General features: G+C 40.4%; 1 protein-coding gene across 4 annotated transcripts in view; it reads right to left on the bottom strand.

Annotated features, from left to right (window-relative positions):
* Positions 1–357: 357 nt before the first annotated feature.
* The window catches only part of PARVB (parvin beta), a 58,801-nt gene continuing 45,999 nt past the window's right edge, over positions 358–13,159 (bottom strand). For all 4 annotated transcript variants that reach the window (XM_416459.6, XM_040703151.2, XM_040703154.2 and 1 more), the window contains exons 11-13: positions 11,327–11,428; positions 7,724–7,796; positions 358–3,365 (exon numbers count right to left, since the gene is read on the bottom strand). In XM_416459.6, the coding sequence (XP_416459.2) occupies positions 3,289–3,365; positions 7,724–7,796; positions 11,327–11,428 (252 nt within the window). In that variant the 3' untranslated portion in view covers positions 358–3,288. The remainder of the gene's footprint in view (positions 3,366–7,723; positions 7,797–11,326; positions 11,429–13,159) is intronic.

The raw sequence follows: 13,159 nt of genomic DNA, 5'->3' as shown, positions 1-13,159 counted from the left end.
TCTTGCTCTGCTCCAGAAGAACTCAGTCCTGAGACTTTTAAAAGTATCAGGCAGCATAATCCAGTTATCTCTTGTGGAAGGGAGAAAGCGAACAACATGATCAAGCAAGGCATTAACAAAAATGCTGTTGATGAAACCTCCAAATGAGTCAGACACGTTTGTATCTAACTGTAAAATCACATCACCTGTACCAAGGCCAGAAAACTGAGACCACTGCATTGCTAGCCCTACGTGGATCACCATGCATCTAGGACCCTTGATTAAGAAGACAGCTGAAGCCCATTATCTTTCAAAGGTTCTTCCCACTGATTTGTCTGTTTAGCAGAAAAGAAAAAAAAAAAGATGTGGAAAACCATGTGATCATCATTTATTTATTTGAATAAATAGTACAACAGTCACAAAACCATGCACAACACTCCTGCTGTTATCTTTAGCAAACATAGCATTGCATTGTAACTTGCTTACAGTACACAACTCTTGTCACACACGACAAGTCCAGAATTTTATTTGCAAGACTAGTTTTTAGTAAGATATCAAGAGTAAACACTGTTAAAAACGGTAGAAAAGATTCTTAAAAAAATACATTAACGTTGAAAGCACTGGGGTTTGAGAAAGAGGGGTGAGAAGCTCCGTAAGTTTTAACTGATCAAAAAAATATAATCTGCTTTGCTGCTTTTTCATCTTGAGAAATAGGATGCAGCTAAGGAATACCTGGGCTTCTTCTGTGGTAATACAGCTCACTGGATCTGAGTATGTCAAACGGACACACCTAAAAGGCGAGTTGTATGGACTGGAAGAGACAGACATTCATTAAGTATTTAAAAATGTGGAAACTTTAGCGTTGCAAAGCATTCAGCATTCCAGATGAACTCAACAGATTCAAATCTACCCCACTTGTACCCAGGAGAACATATCTAAAACTCCAGTAAAGCAAAGAGTTCACGAATAGCATTCTAAACACTGACTTATGTTTTTGAGAGTAAGTATCATGCATATGTAACAAAGTCATGACAAAAACATGTTTAGAGAAGGTTTTGCCTACACTGTTCTTCCTGTCAACTGTTCTGCTTGCAACGAAGCTCCAGTTTAGTTAAGGTCCATTCCCTCTCCCACTTTGGTCAACAGTAAAGACAGCATTCTCAGGAAGAGTGACCTGGTTATACAGCAATGAGCTAAGGAATGAAAAAATGCATTTTCCCTGTGCAACATGTACCAACAGACTTAAAGAAAGATAACAAAACTCACAGGATATGACACTTGCCCTCAGCATGTCCAGTGTGTCAATCCTGTCTTGACCAGCTGGGATGTTAGCGTAACAAATGCTAGAAGAGACCCATGCCTCAGATTGCAGAGGAGGGATTCAAGTTTCTGCAGAGTAACTAGAAACACCTAACTGAACAAGACAGAGACTCCCTTAAAATATGTTGTGTTCACATCTGCTCATATGCAATTAAGATATCAGATGCAAATTCCCATCTCAGAAATAGCCTTTCCTTCTTTCAAACCAAAACTGCTCTCATCCACCTCCTCCTCTTATTTTTTGTTTGCTTTTTATATTAATATAGCCAGTAATTTCACAACTAGATTCTCTGGAGGTCTTTCCCAACATCTCAGATAATAGAGATAGCACTGGCACTTCCACATCTAGGGGGTGAGTGGAATGATGGCTCTTCTACAGACTCATTTCCCACAAATGCATGGCATTAAACAAAAAGTTTGAGAGACATTTCAGTTCAATCATCTTCCAGCCTATTTCATAGTACAAAAGTTAGATCAATTTAATTAACTTGCCAGGAAAGCTGACCCACCTGGTCTCAGTGCTTCTACAAGTCTCCTCTACAATAACTGCCAAGACCATGGTAGAGCCTAATAGTCTCATCCAAAATTCAAATCCTATAGTACTAGGCACTGCATAAACAGCAAGAAGTCAGTCGCTCCTTAAATACAAACAATGACTCCCAAAGAATCCCACAGAATACATGGACCTGAATTTTTCATGGAAAAATAGAGAAGCTTCCTTTCACTTTTGTTTTGGAGGCACAAGGGGAGGTGGCACAAGTAATTCATCACTGGAAATCAGAATCCCAAAATAAGAAACGAAGAAGCAGAAGCCCATTTCTCTTCTTCCTAAGATTAAAAAATGTTTAAGGAGTAAAGGAGAAAAATCCTATTGTAAAATTCTACAATTCAGTTCTTGGCATGACACAGGATAACTTGAAATTACCTTGAAGCACAACTAAACATCACTGAAAAGCTTCAACTTTGAGTTAACTACTATCTTGCACTGAGTACACTTTGCCTTATGTAGAAGCCAGGGTAATCCAGGAGGCAAGCTCTTATTTACACAGGAATTCACTTTCAATCCTCAGGAAAGAAAATACATAAAAACTGTTTATAAATGCTTGACCCCCAAAACTGTATGGGTGCCAGCAACTTCAAGAGGAATCCAACCTTATCTTAGTTACATGAGATCAAGTGCCAACCTTTGAACTGTCAAGTTCATTATTCTCCTCACGCATCTCAGAAAGGATTGGGAGAGAAAGCATTAATCCAACCTGGGGATATTTGACAAGCTCCTGATAACTGACCTGATTGAAACTGCATACCTAAAGGATGACAGTGGTTCTCGCAAACGTATTTCTCCTAGAAAGGAGATGAAATAAAAAGAGACCTCAAAAGACTACATGGTTATCCCATTGCACGTCTTATTCTGTGTAAACACTGAATGGAAATAACAGAGTAGTATATGAGGTTAACACAAAAACTGAAGCTTCAGATAGTGCCTGTAATTAGCCTCAACCTCACTCAATAGAATGTACTAAACTTTATTTAACAGAAAAGGCACAGCCTCCCAAAACCTTTCAATGCTGATTTTCTAATGGTCAATGGTTTCTAATACTAATGGTTAAGTCTGGAAAATCATCAAATGAAAGAAAGGTTATTACAGAATCAGAGTCTACAGTCATGAGTAAAGTCTCAAGTTTTCCCTGCTTATTAAAGTAGTTAGTGGTATATTTCCTTTATCAAGAGAATATTTGTTGATCACAGCAAACAGATTCAAGAACATCTGTTAAAAGCATAAAATATCTACACATTTTTAAGTGACAAAGATTAGACATGCATAACTTTTAGTGAGACTGTCATACAAACAGCTACAGAGATCATAGCAATTGTGGGAAGAACATATTAAGTATAGTATAAGGCACAAAGGGAATGTGCAGAGGGTATTTTCATTGGATTTTTTGCGTAAGAAGACTGGTAGAATGAAGATCTCAGCAGCTTCCAGGATCATTCCACATTCTTGTACTTCGTGAACAGATTGTATAGAACCCTGAGGGTAGACTTCAGATCCAAGTTGACAACATCTGTGGAAGAAAAGGAGAAATCCTTAATTTGCTTTTTGTTCTCCATCATTTGCCCCCAAAGGAACACAAATCTTCACAACTCTGAGTGTGTAGCAACAGCAACAAAAAAGTTCCAATCACCACAAGCCAAGCTATTTAAGTGTCATATAAGACGCATTTCAAAACACTGTCACAATACTACAGTCACAGCTAACACATCTCTGGGAAACAGCAGAAAGAGAATCCCCTTCCCTCATGTAAAATTAGTTACAGAGAAAGCCTACTTCTGTCTGAGATGCGGGAAATGCTACATTCTGGCAACATCACTCCTATAGTATTGTCTGAGTTTCCACCAACTTTACTAGCCACAGATGAAGCAAACATGTACCCACATACATCATAAAAGATCCTGAACCTCACATATTCTAGACAGGCCTGAGCAGTAGGACCAGGTGAACCTCATGAGGTTCAAACAAAGCCAAGTGCAAGGTCTTGCACCTGGCTCACAGTCATCTTCACTATCAGTACAAGCTGGAGGGTGTAAGGATAAAATACAGACCTACCAAAAAGGACTTGGGAGTACTGATGGATGGCAAGCTGGGCATGAGCCAGCGATGTGCCCTCACAGCCCAGAAAGCCAACCATATCCTGGGCTGCATCAGAAGAAGCGTGGTCATCAGGTTGAGGGGTGATCCTGCCCCTCTACTCTGTGCTGGTGAGGCCTCACCTGGAGAACTATGTCCAGATGTGGAGTCCTCAGTACAGGAGGGACATGGACCTGTTGGAGCACATCCAGAAGCAAGCCACAGAAATGATGCAAAGGATGGAACACCTCTCCTATGAGGACAGGCTGTTCAGCCTGGAGAAGAGAAGGCTCCAGGGAGATCTGCTAGCAGCCTTTCAAGTATCTAAAGGGGTCTATAAGAAGGGCACAGACTCCTTATCAGGGTCTGTTGTGAAGGGACAAGATGAAATGGTTTCAAACTAAAAGAGGGGAGATTTAGATTAGATACGTAAGGAAGAAGTTATTTACAATAAGAGTGGTGAGGCACTGGAGCAGGTTGCTCAGAGAGGTGGTGGGTGCCCAGTCCTTGGAGATACTCAAGGTCAGGCTGGATGGCGCTCTCAGCAACCTGATCTAGCTGTCCCTGTTCACTGCAAGGGCTAGATGACCTTTAAGGGTCCCTTCCAACTCACATGATTCTATGATACCCGCAACTCAGCAGTGATATGCTCCACAAATAAAGCTTAAATTCTTTTAGCAGACTTGAAGCTTTCTATTACCTAATATCCTTCTTACCATGCTAGACTAGGGAACAAAACAATGCCAATAAAAAAGCTTTTCCACCAACGCCTCCCATCCTATTACTCTAATAAAATGCCAGGAAATGCCACAAGTAATCAAGGGAATGATAGTGAAGGCTGAAGAGGTGAAAATAAAGATTAGGTAAAATATGTAAAGAGGGAAGCAGAGGAGAAAGCAAAAGACACAGGAAACAGTATCTATGGAAGGAGTAGGAAGCAAGAATAGATTTTTTTTAAATCACACAAGGAATTAGGAAGACTGCAGTCAACAGGTCAAGTACAACTAACACGAGGTCCAGGAGAAACAGCTACTGCCTGTTTTGAAGAATCATTGCCAGGACCTCCTCACCCATCCCTCCCACCCTACACTGGATAACAGTCTTATATCCTCTACGTTTCATTTGGGATTTTCAGTAACCTCTCCAACTTTTCCTGTATTACTTCACCTGTCTCATTTATGATTTTGTATTTTGCATTTGCAAAAACATGGCACATCCTAAGATGTGCTGGGAGCAAGTGGCAGCAGGAAAAAGCAGGAGCAAGAGATAAGGATCAGGCTATGGCACAGGCAGGGCTGGAAGGGACCCAAACCAGCAGCACCGTGCTGGACAGACACCAGCCACGTGCCCTCATTGTGTTGCTGGAGGCATTTAAGGCTGATAGGACTAGAGGGAATGGGTTCAAGCTGCACCAGGGAAGATTCAGGCTGGACGTTAGGAAATACTACTTCTCTGAAAGGGTGGTCAGGCACTGGAAACGGCTGCCCAGAGAGGTGGTGGAGTCACCAACCCCAGTGGTGTTCAAAGAGCATTTGGATGTTGTGTTGAGGGACATGGTTTAGCGAGAACCATTGGTGAAGGGCAAATGGTTGGACTGGATGATCCTATGGGTCTTTTCCAACCTTAGCGATTCTATGACTCACTCTAAACTTCAGAAGCACAGTGAGCTTCAGTGACTGCCGCTGATCACCTGTGGTGATATTGCTAAACGAGAGAGTGGACCCAGCTCTTTTGTTTGGCAGTGCAATGTTAGGTGGATTTAGAGTCAGAAGAAACAACTGTGGTCACATAATCTGAACTCATGTACAATGCAGTCTTCAGGGTATGTCCATGCAGCAAGGAAGGATCATGGTATCCTGGGCTGAAATGGGAACAGCACTGACTGCAGGTTAAGGGAGGTAACTCTTCCTCTCTCCTCAGGACTGGTGAAACCTCACCTGGGGCACTGTGTACAGTTCCAGGCTCTCCAGCACAAGAAAGACAGGGATGTATTAGAAAGAGGACAACAAATGGCCACAAAAATTATGGGACACGAGCATCTCTTTACATGAGGAAAGAGAGAGAGCTTAGCCTTTTCAGCCTGAGAAGAAAAGGCTTGGGCAGATCCTATAAACGTGTAAAAATACCTGAAGGGTGTAAGAGGACAGAGCCAGGCTCTTTTCAGTGGTGCCCAGTGCCATGACCAGAGTCAATGGCCATATAGGTACAAACTGAAACACAGGAGATTCCTTCTGAACATCAGGATTTTTTTTTTTTTTTTAACTACATGAGTGATGAAGCAGTGGCACAAGCTGCCCAGAGTCTGTGCAGTTTCCCACTTGGAAAACTTTAGAACCTTCCTGGACATGGCCCCGGGTATCTGTCTCTAGCTGACCCTGCTTGAGCACTAGGGACAGACCTCCAGAGGTATCTTCCAGCCATTATGTGATTCTGTGAACTTGACCTTCGAAATCTTGCATTGAGCATACTAACCAAGTGAAGGCTGAACTTAAAATATAAGGTTAACATTTGACTTCTGTTTTTCTTTTCAGATCTTCCAGTGGTAGAAATTCCATCTCTATCCCTTGACAATTCAGAGGGATGGTTAATTACCTTCACTGTTGCAAAAGATACACTGTAATTCTATTTTGACATTTTCCTGTCTTCCAGACCTTGTTATGCCTTTGTTTGCTACATTAAAGAGTATGGTATTGTAAGATGCATCCTCCCTGTGTGGGTTATTACAGTATTCCTTATTGATGTCTTGCAGGCATTCCCAGAAGTAAGCATATTCTCAGCCTCACGTTTATTTTAAGACAACGCATACAGTCATAACATTCCCAAAAATAACTAATAAGGTGTTAACTGGCAGTGGCTGCCAGCCATGAAAATATTTAAAATATTCCATCATTTTAAAACTTTCACATCCCATAACAAGTCCTTTAGAAGCTAAAAAATTAATCCAGTACAACAGTTTTGCTGCAGTAACTCAGCATCAAGTTCTGCTTCAATCTATTGAATTGGGCTGGAAGAACAGAGAGCAGGAGTTCTGTATGCTTCTCTTTTTGTGTATCACCAGTACAAAGGAACACTAAAACATCAAACCACATCTTTCTTGAAAGCACCACAGAAAGCATGGGCTAAAACTAATTTAAGAGGCATTTCTAACACAATTCCAACAAAAGGACGTGGATTCATCTAACACATTTTCCAGCCTATTTAGGGAAGAATAATAGATCAGTTTGGCATTAACAGAGAATACTATACTCACTTTCTAAAGACTGCTGGAGTCCATGACAAAAAAAATTCTTGTTCTAAGAAATAAGTATTACATGACTGTACTGTCAAGATGCTGATCCTACAGAGGATTTGATGGAACTACAGTGACAAGCAGAGCCCAAGACAGTACTGCATAAATCAAGAAGAGTTTGTTACCAGATCTCCTAAAGGAGAAAAGCCTTTTGATTATCTGACCCCAAGAATACAAACTAAATGTAATAATTGTGAGAATTAGACCATGAAAAGCTCCTGCTTGGACTGTGATGGAGAATACCAGTCAGATTTATAACATAGTACTGCACAGCTCCTGAATCTTTCCCTAAAACTTGATGTGCTTATTTCAGTAAACCTATTCCAGATAAGAAACACAGGCTAGCACATACCCCAGACAGAGACAATTAATCCTTTGGAAAACAGCTAAGGTGCACATTACAGCTCCAGTTAATACTATGCTGTTGTCTTGAATGGAGTTGCACTTGAAATGCACCTGCTATTATGTCTTCATATGTAGTTCAAAGACACGTGTCACATCCATACCTTCAGGGCGAGCTTTTGGCTTCTTGAGTCCTCCATCCTGCATCAGCTCAAAAGCAAAGGAAACATTGTGAACCTGAAAAAAAAAACTATTTAGAATCCTGAAATTACACAGGCATTATAAAACCTTTGAACAAATTTTTAAAAGATGTTTTAGTCTCTCTACTCGATAAATAAAATGATAATTCTATTTAAATCAATAAAACACATCTACAAGTTTGAGTGTGACAGAAAGTACTCATGAGGGACTAAGAAAAGAAAGCTTGTGTCATCATAGGTCAAATACTGACTTTTTCCATGCACAGGAATTAATTTCAGAATTCCAAATGTAAAAAGATGACTGGGTACTACATGAATCATGAAAGTCCATCGCCCTGATCTCAGTCTTTTTAGCAGAGGCCAGCAAGCTCCCATTAACAACTGATTAGAGCTGTGTTTTATGGAGCTCTTCCTGCTTGTACCCAAGCTCAGTATTTCCAACTACAAGGCAAGAGATCAGTTGCCATCCTGGCAAAAGGAATGTAACAGAAGTGACATAACCAGAGATGACAAAATACACACAGGTGTGTGAGAAATAAGGACACTAAATGAAATATTTCTGATTAATGTTAGACTTCTCTGCATTATTATCAGCTGTACTCCAAGCAACACCAGCATCACATCATCAAGGAACAAGGCATCTTGGTGCTTTACCTTCCCCTACTTGGAAAGTGATAAAATTCAAATCAGATTTCTCAAATAAAGGTAAATGAAATGCTTTGTGGTGGCAGTTCCTGAGCAGACTGATGTTGCAAAATGAGCAAGGCACAGCTGTGCAGAAAGGCAGACAGCTCCCTGAGAAAGCCTCCAAGGACCACACATGAATGTACAGTCAGAAGAAGGAAAACAGACAAAAAGTAAAAATACAAGACAGAGGCGAGATTAAAAGAAGATATTCATCGAGGAGTGAACATTATGGTTTAAAGAGATCTACAAAGCAGCTTTCTCTGCTATGTCTAATGAAATATAAACAAGTAACTTGGATTTTGAATTCTGTGCAGTTTTGTCCCTGCGAGTGACAGTTTTGGAGATGCACAGCAAAAAGGAGAGATTTAATTAAAGCTACTCATCTTGAAAATCTACGTACAAAGCTCCCCTGCAACAAGGATGAAAGGCCCCTTTCACTGGCATTTATTGCTCAGGACTTTATTAATCTTTTTACCTACTCCAATTTTCCCCCATTCATTGTGATAAAGCCAATCATTTTCCAGATGAAAATATTTTTTTCCCTTCCCAAAAGACAGAGTTTACCACTTGCGCTTTGAGTTACAAATCTTCTTTCCTCAAAGCAAGGAATACTTCAGGAATACTGGATAACACTAATTTAAACCATTAACAACAAAATCTTGACTAAACAAGCAGTAGCTATGACTCAGCATCCTGCATTTCTAAAAAGGGGGAAAACTCAAGCTACTGTAATAAAAAAAAGCAAGAGAAAGATATAAAGGCAAAATTGTTTAGAAGGTAAAATAACAACATTTTCCCACTGCTCTATCAAGCTCCCGTATGTATGGCAAACGGGTATACAGATTGTAAGGTAAATAGGTATAGGACCAGAGAGACTATCATGTTAACAAAGAAGTAATGAAATAAAGAGCATACCCATATCCTAAACACACAGAAGGGCTCCAAGGGGAGCAATCTCCAGAGAGAGATCCTTCCTCCTTGGGAGTCAGCCCTTAAATGGGGTCTAGGAGGGCTGCAGCCAGGCTCCACCCCTTCCAGTCACTCAGGTGAAATTTGCATTCACCTGTGCTCCTGCAGCTGACTCAGCACTCGCCTCAGGTCATCAGTCAGAGGTTCAGGCCGTGATTCAACAGTTCCCATACACTGTACATTATGGAGCATTCAGAAATACCTATTTCCCCTCATATCTAGAAACTCAACACCTAAACAAGCTCTCTTGCCAGAGCCTGATTTCCTTCCTTCAGGGAACCCCTTTAAGCTCCCAAACAACAAGTAGTCACCTACCAAGGACGTCAACAAGCCATATGTAACTTATAGAACTAGCATGCTCAGCACATTAGGCTGAGTCTGTAACAATGCTCACCTGGGACACTTCCAATTATTTCTGCAAGATTGAGATGATCCACTCAGGCAAAGCTGGGTTACTCTATCAATGATAAGACCTCTCTCTCTCAGGGGGCATTACTGTTGCTGAAGAGTGCACTGAAGTCATACAGAATATAAACGAGCCTTCATCTTACAAAGCTTTTTCAATCCTCTATCTTTTTGCAGTGTTTCCTGACCTAATCACCTCTTGCCCCAGTTCAACCTACATTAGACAAATACTGTCCCCGCTACAGAACCTGGCAGAATGAAGAGCAGAGGACAGATGAACTACTCCAGCACAACCAGGTTCAGCGTAGGCCACTGAATATGTCTAGATATGTGCACAAGTTCAGGAACAAGTGTAGAAAGAGGCAAACTTTTGGTTACAATAGCAAAGTATGCTTGCTGTGTTAAGTGCTCTTTTCATCGCTAATGTTAGGAATTACACAGGACAATGGAGCTACAATCAAGACAGCTATTTTGTTCTCTTCCAGCTCTAATACCCTCATTAAACCAATCTAAGACTTTAAATAATCCCTCCTTCTTCCACAATACTTATTTTGTCAATCCTTACTAAATAGAAGAAAACAACCAAAAAGACAAGCTAGTACATTCTCTCAAAAGTTTAAGTCAGCAGCGTTGGTAATGACCTTGCCAGGAGCTGGACATGAAAACAAACATCTGTCTTCAGAGACTGATTTCAGACTGGTGACTTTTGGTGTGATCCCTCCTTGGCAGGATCAGGGCCTCCTGACTATCTTGGCTTTATACAGCTGCAAAACTTGTTATTAGTGAGCTCTCAACACACAGTTTTTAACCCCAGGTCAACCAAAGACCACAGCCTGGGTACCACCTCTTCTACTATACCATATCAAGCATATCAAGTACATATCGATTAATGATATTTTGTTTGTAGAACCATTACATAAACTACAGAAAAAGGACTACTAGGTGTTAGGCAACTGACACTAATGAGATGAGGGGTTGGTTTTTAGGGCTGACTTACTCTGTGCCTTCGGGAAGAAACTCTATGTCAATCCTAGTGTATAGGGATGTAGATGAAGTAGAGCTTCCCATCTCTCAACTTTTGCTTTTCTTGCCTACATAGTAAATGCTAGGCAATGCCAGGTATCAGTTCTGCTGCTTAACACTATCAAGCATCCTCGAGCACAAAAAGACTTCAAGCTGTACTGCAATTTAATAAATCACTTTAATTATGGAAACTATTATACAGCCCAAAGACTTGTTGACCATATTATCGATTTATTTCTTCTAAATATTCATGAGTTCTATGTGGCAAATGATGCTTTCTTGCTTAACTATGGGGAATTTACCCATTAATTTCACAAGCAACTCTTGATGATATAAACTACCAAGTGCCACAGCCACTATACCTTTGCCACAGCTCCTGAAGATAAGAATGTATTTACTGGGCATAAAGAGAAAGGACACAATGACTGGAAAATACCATGTGGTAACAAAGCAAACAAAACACAATCTGGAATTTCTACCCACCTTTTGATCAAAACTTTCAGGCGTTAAGTAGAAGTTGTGAAGTGGAACAAAATAGTCCTCAAGGAGACCCATGAGCAAAACCAAATAAACACCATCTGCAAACTAAATAGAAATATTGGTAGCATTTCTACGTGGAAGCATCTGTTTTCAAATAAGCACCCACAAACAAGCGGAACAATTAATGCTTGGTCCAAATGATGTACATTAATTTCTACCACTGTTGTTTTCTAGCACAGAGGCTTAAGATAGTTCGGGAGCCATTGACTTTTCCTTTCATACACAGCAAGGAGTTGATGGCAAGTGCAATAAGCACTTAGGGCTTTGTTTCATCTGCTCCCTGGATTCACCTATACCACTGGAATCAACAGCACCGCTGAGCAAAATTAATCACTCTCTCCTTAGAAGCGTGTTGCTATATGCATATATGATACTGGACTTTATCCCTACATATGGTAGCATTATTCCCTCTACTTTCATTTCCTGAATAAAACAAGCCTATCAGCTGTAACACTAACCCATTCAAGAGCATCCGTCAAGTAATATTTAAATCACTTACATACTGTAAATAGTTCCAGGCTTTAGAAATTAGAAACAATTTAGCTGGGAGTTACATACAATTGGCACTCCTTAAGGGTGCTGAGTATTGAGTCTGATTAGGCAGGGGCCAAACCCAACATCCTCATTTGTTAGGCTACTGAACACTTCAGGATGAGGTAAAAGTATGTAGGCTTGTTCTTGGTTGTGATTACTTTATTTAAAAGCTCATTTTAAAAATGAGCTTTTGCTCCCTTGATTTTCTTGAAGAACCTTGCCAACTTCACTACTGTATTTAACAGAGCTTTCTTGATTTAAAAACAAAGAACAAAAAACAACCAGACTTCCCGGAAAACATGATTTCTCACTGCATACACCCACAGTCCTATTTCTACAGTACATAATAATTTCAACTGCAGCCCCTCCTCTCAAGTCATGTATATTCAATATTCAATGCCCCGCCTCTAATCAGAACTTTAAATAAAAAAAAACTGTCACAGGTGGGAACCTTAACTCCATAAAGAATTTGTTCCAACTCAAAATAGACTCTTCACAGTTTCCATAAATACTAACTATTATAATAAATACTCTCAGCAGTACTGCTCAGTATTCCTACCAGACAGGAAGACTATTTACTGGCTGGTGGAGGGGGGCAGATGCTATATGTTTGAAACGGAACTCTCACTTGTGATCCTGATAGGGCATATATGACATCCTCTAACCTTTTCAAAAGTAAATTGCTGGATACCTCCGAGGCATTTAGAAACAACTTCTAGTGACAGATCAGATCAAGTCACCCATTTGTTTCATCAAAAAGACAAAATACCAGCAAATGACTGGTACTAAACCAAGTCACTCAAATCAGCTACCAGTACTCTAGGAATAATTCTCCAGATGTCATGAAGATGTCATGATTTCTTATTTTATTTTTTTGCCAGGACAATAAGTTAACCTTCCCTCCACAGCTCGATGAACTCTAGAAAGAATTCCTGTTCCTGTTTTTAAAACTCAGCCAAAAAGCCAACCTGAAAATAGCTTAATTTGACCTCCAGAGTTAGAACTACCCCACTGACACTGAAATTCACGCTTACTTAATGTTTCCAAGCATATTCTGCGCCCAGTTTAGTGCTAGAGGTGGGGGGGGCACCTGCAGAGCTGACTGTGGTGGTAGACAGTTGCCTCAGTGAGCTTTAAACAAACTAACCTGGATACCAACAGCAGTCAAGCCACTGCAGTACATGAGCTCAGAGCTGCTAATCCACACTGCTGGGAAGTGCTCACAGGATAAAGAGGACACAG

The sequence above is a fragment of the Gallus gallus genome, chromosome 1 (genome assembly GCF_016699485.2).
Source record: "Gallus gallus isolate bGalGal1 chromosome 1, bGalGal1.mat.broiler.GRCg7b, whole genome shotgun sequence".
NCBI lineage: Eukaryota > Metazoa > Chordata > Aves > Galliformes > Phasianidae > Gallus > Gallus gallus.
The sequence above is the reverse complement of the archived record's forward strand: the minus strand, read 5'-3'. Positions and strand labels throughout refer to the sequence as shown.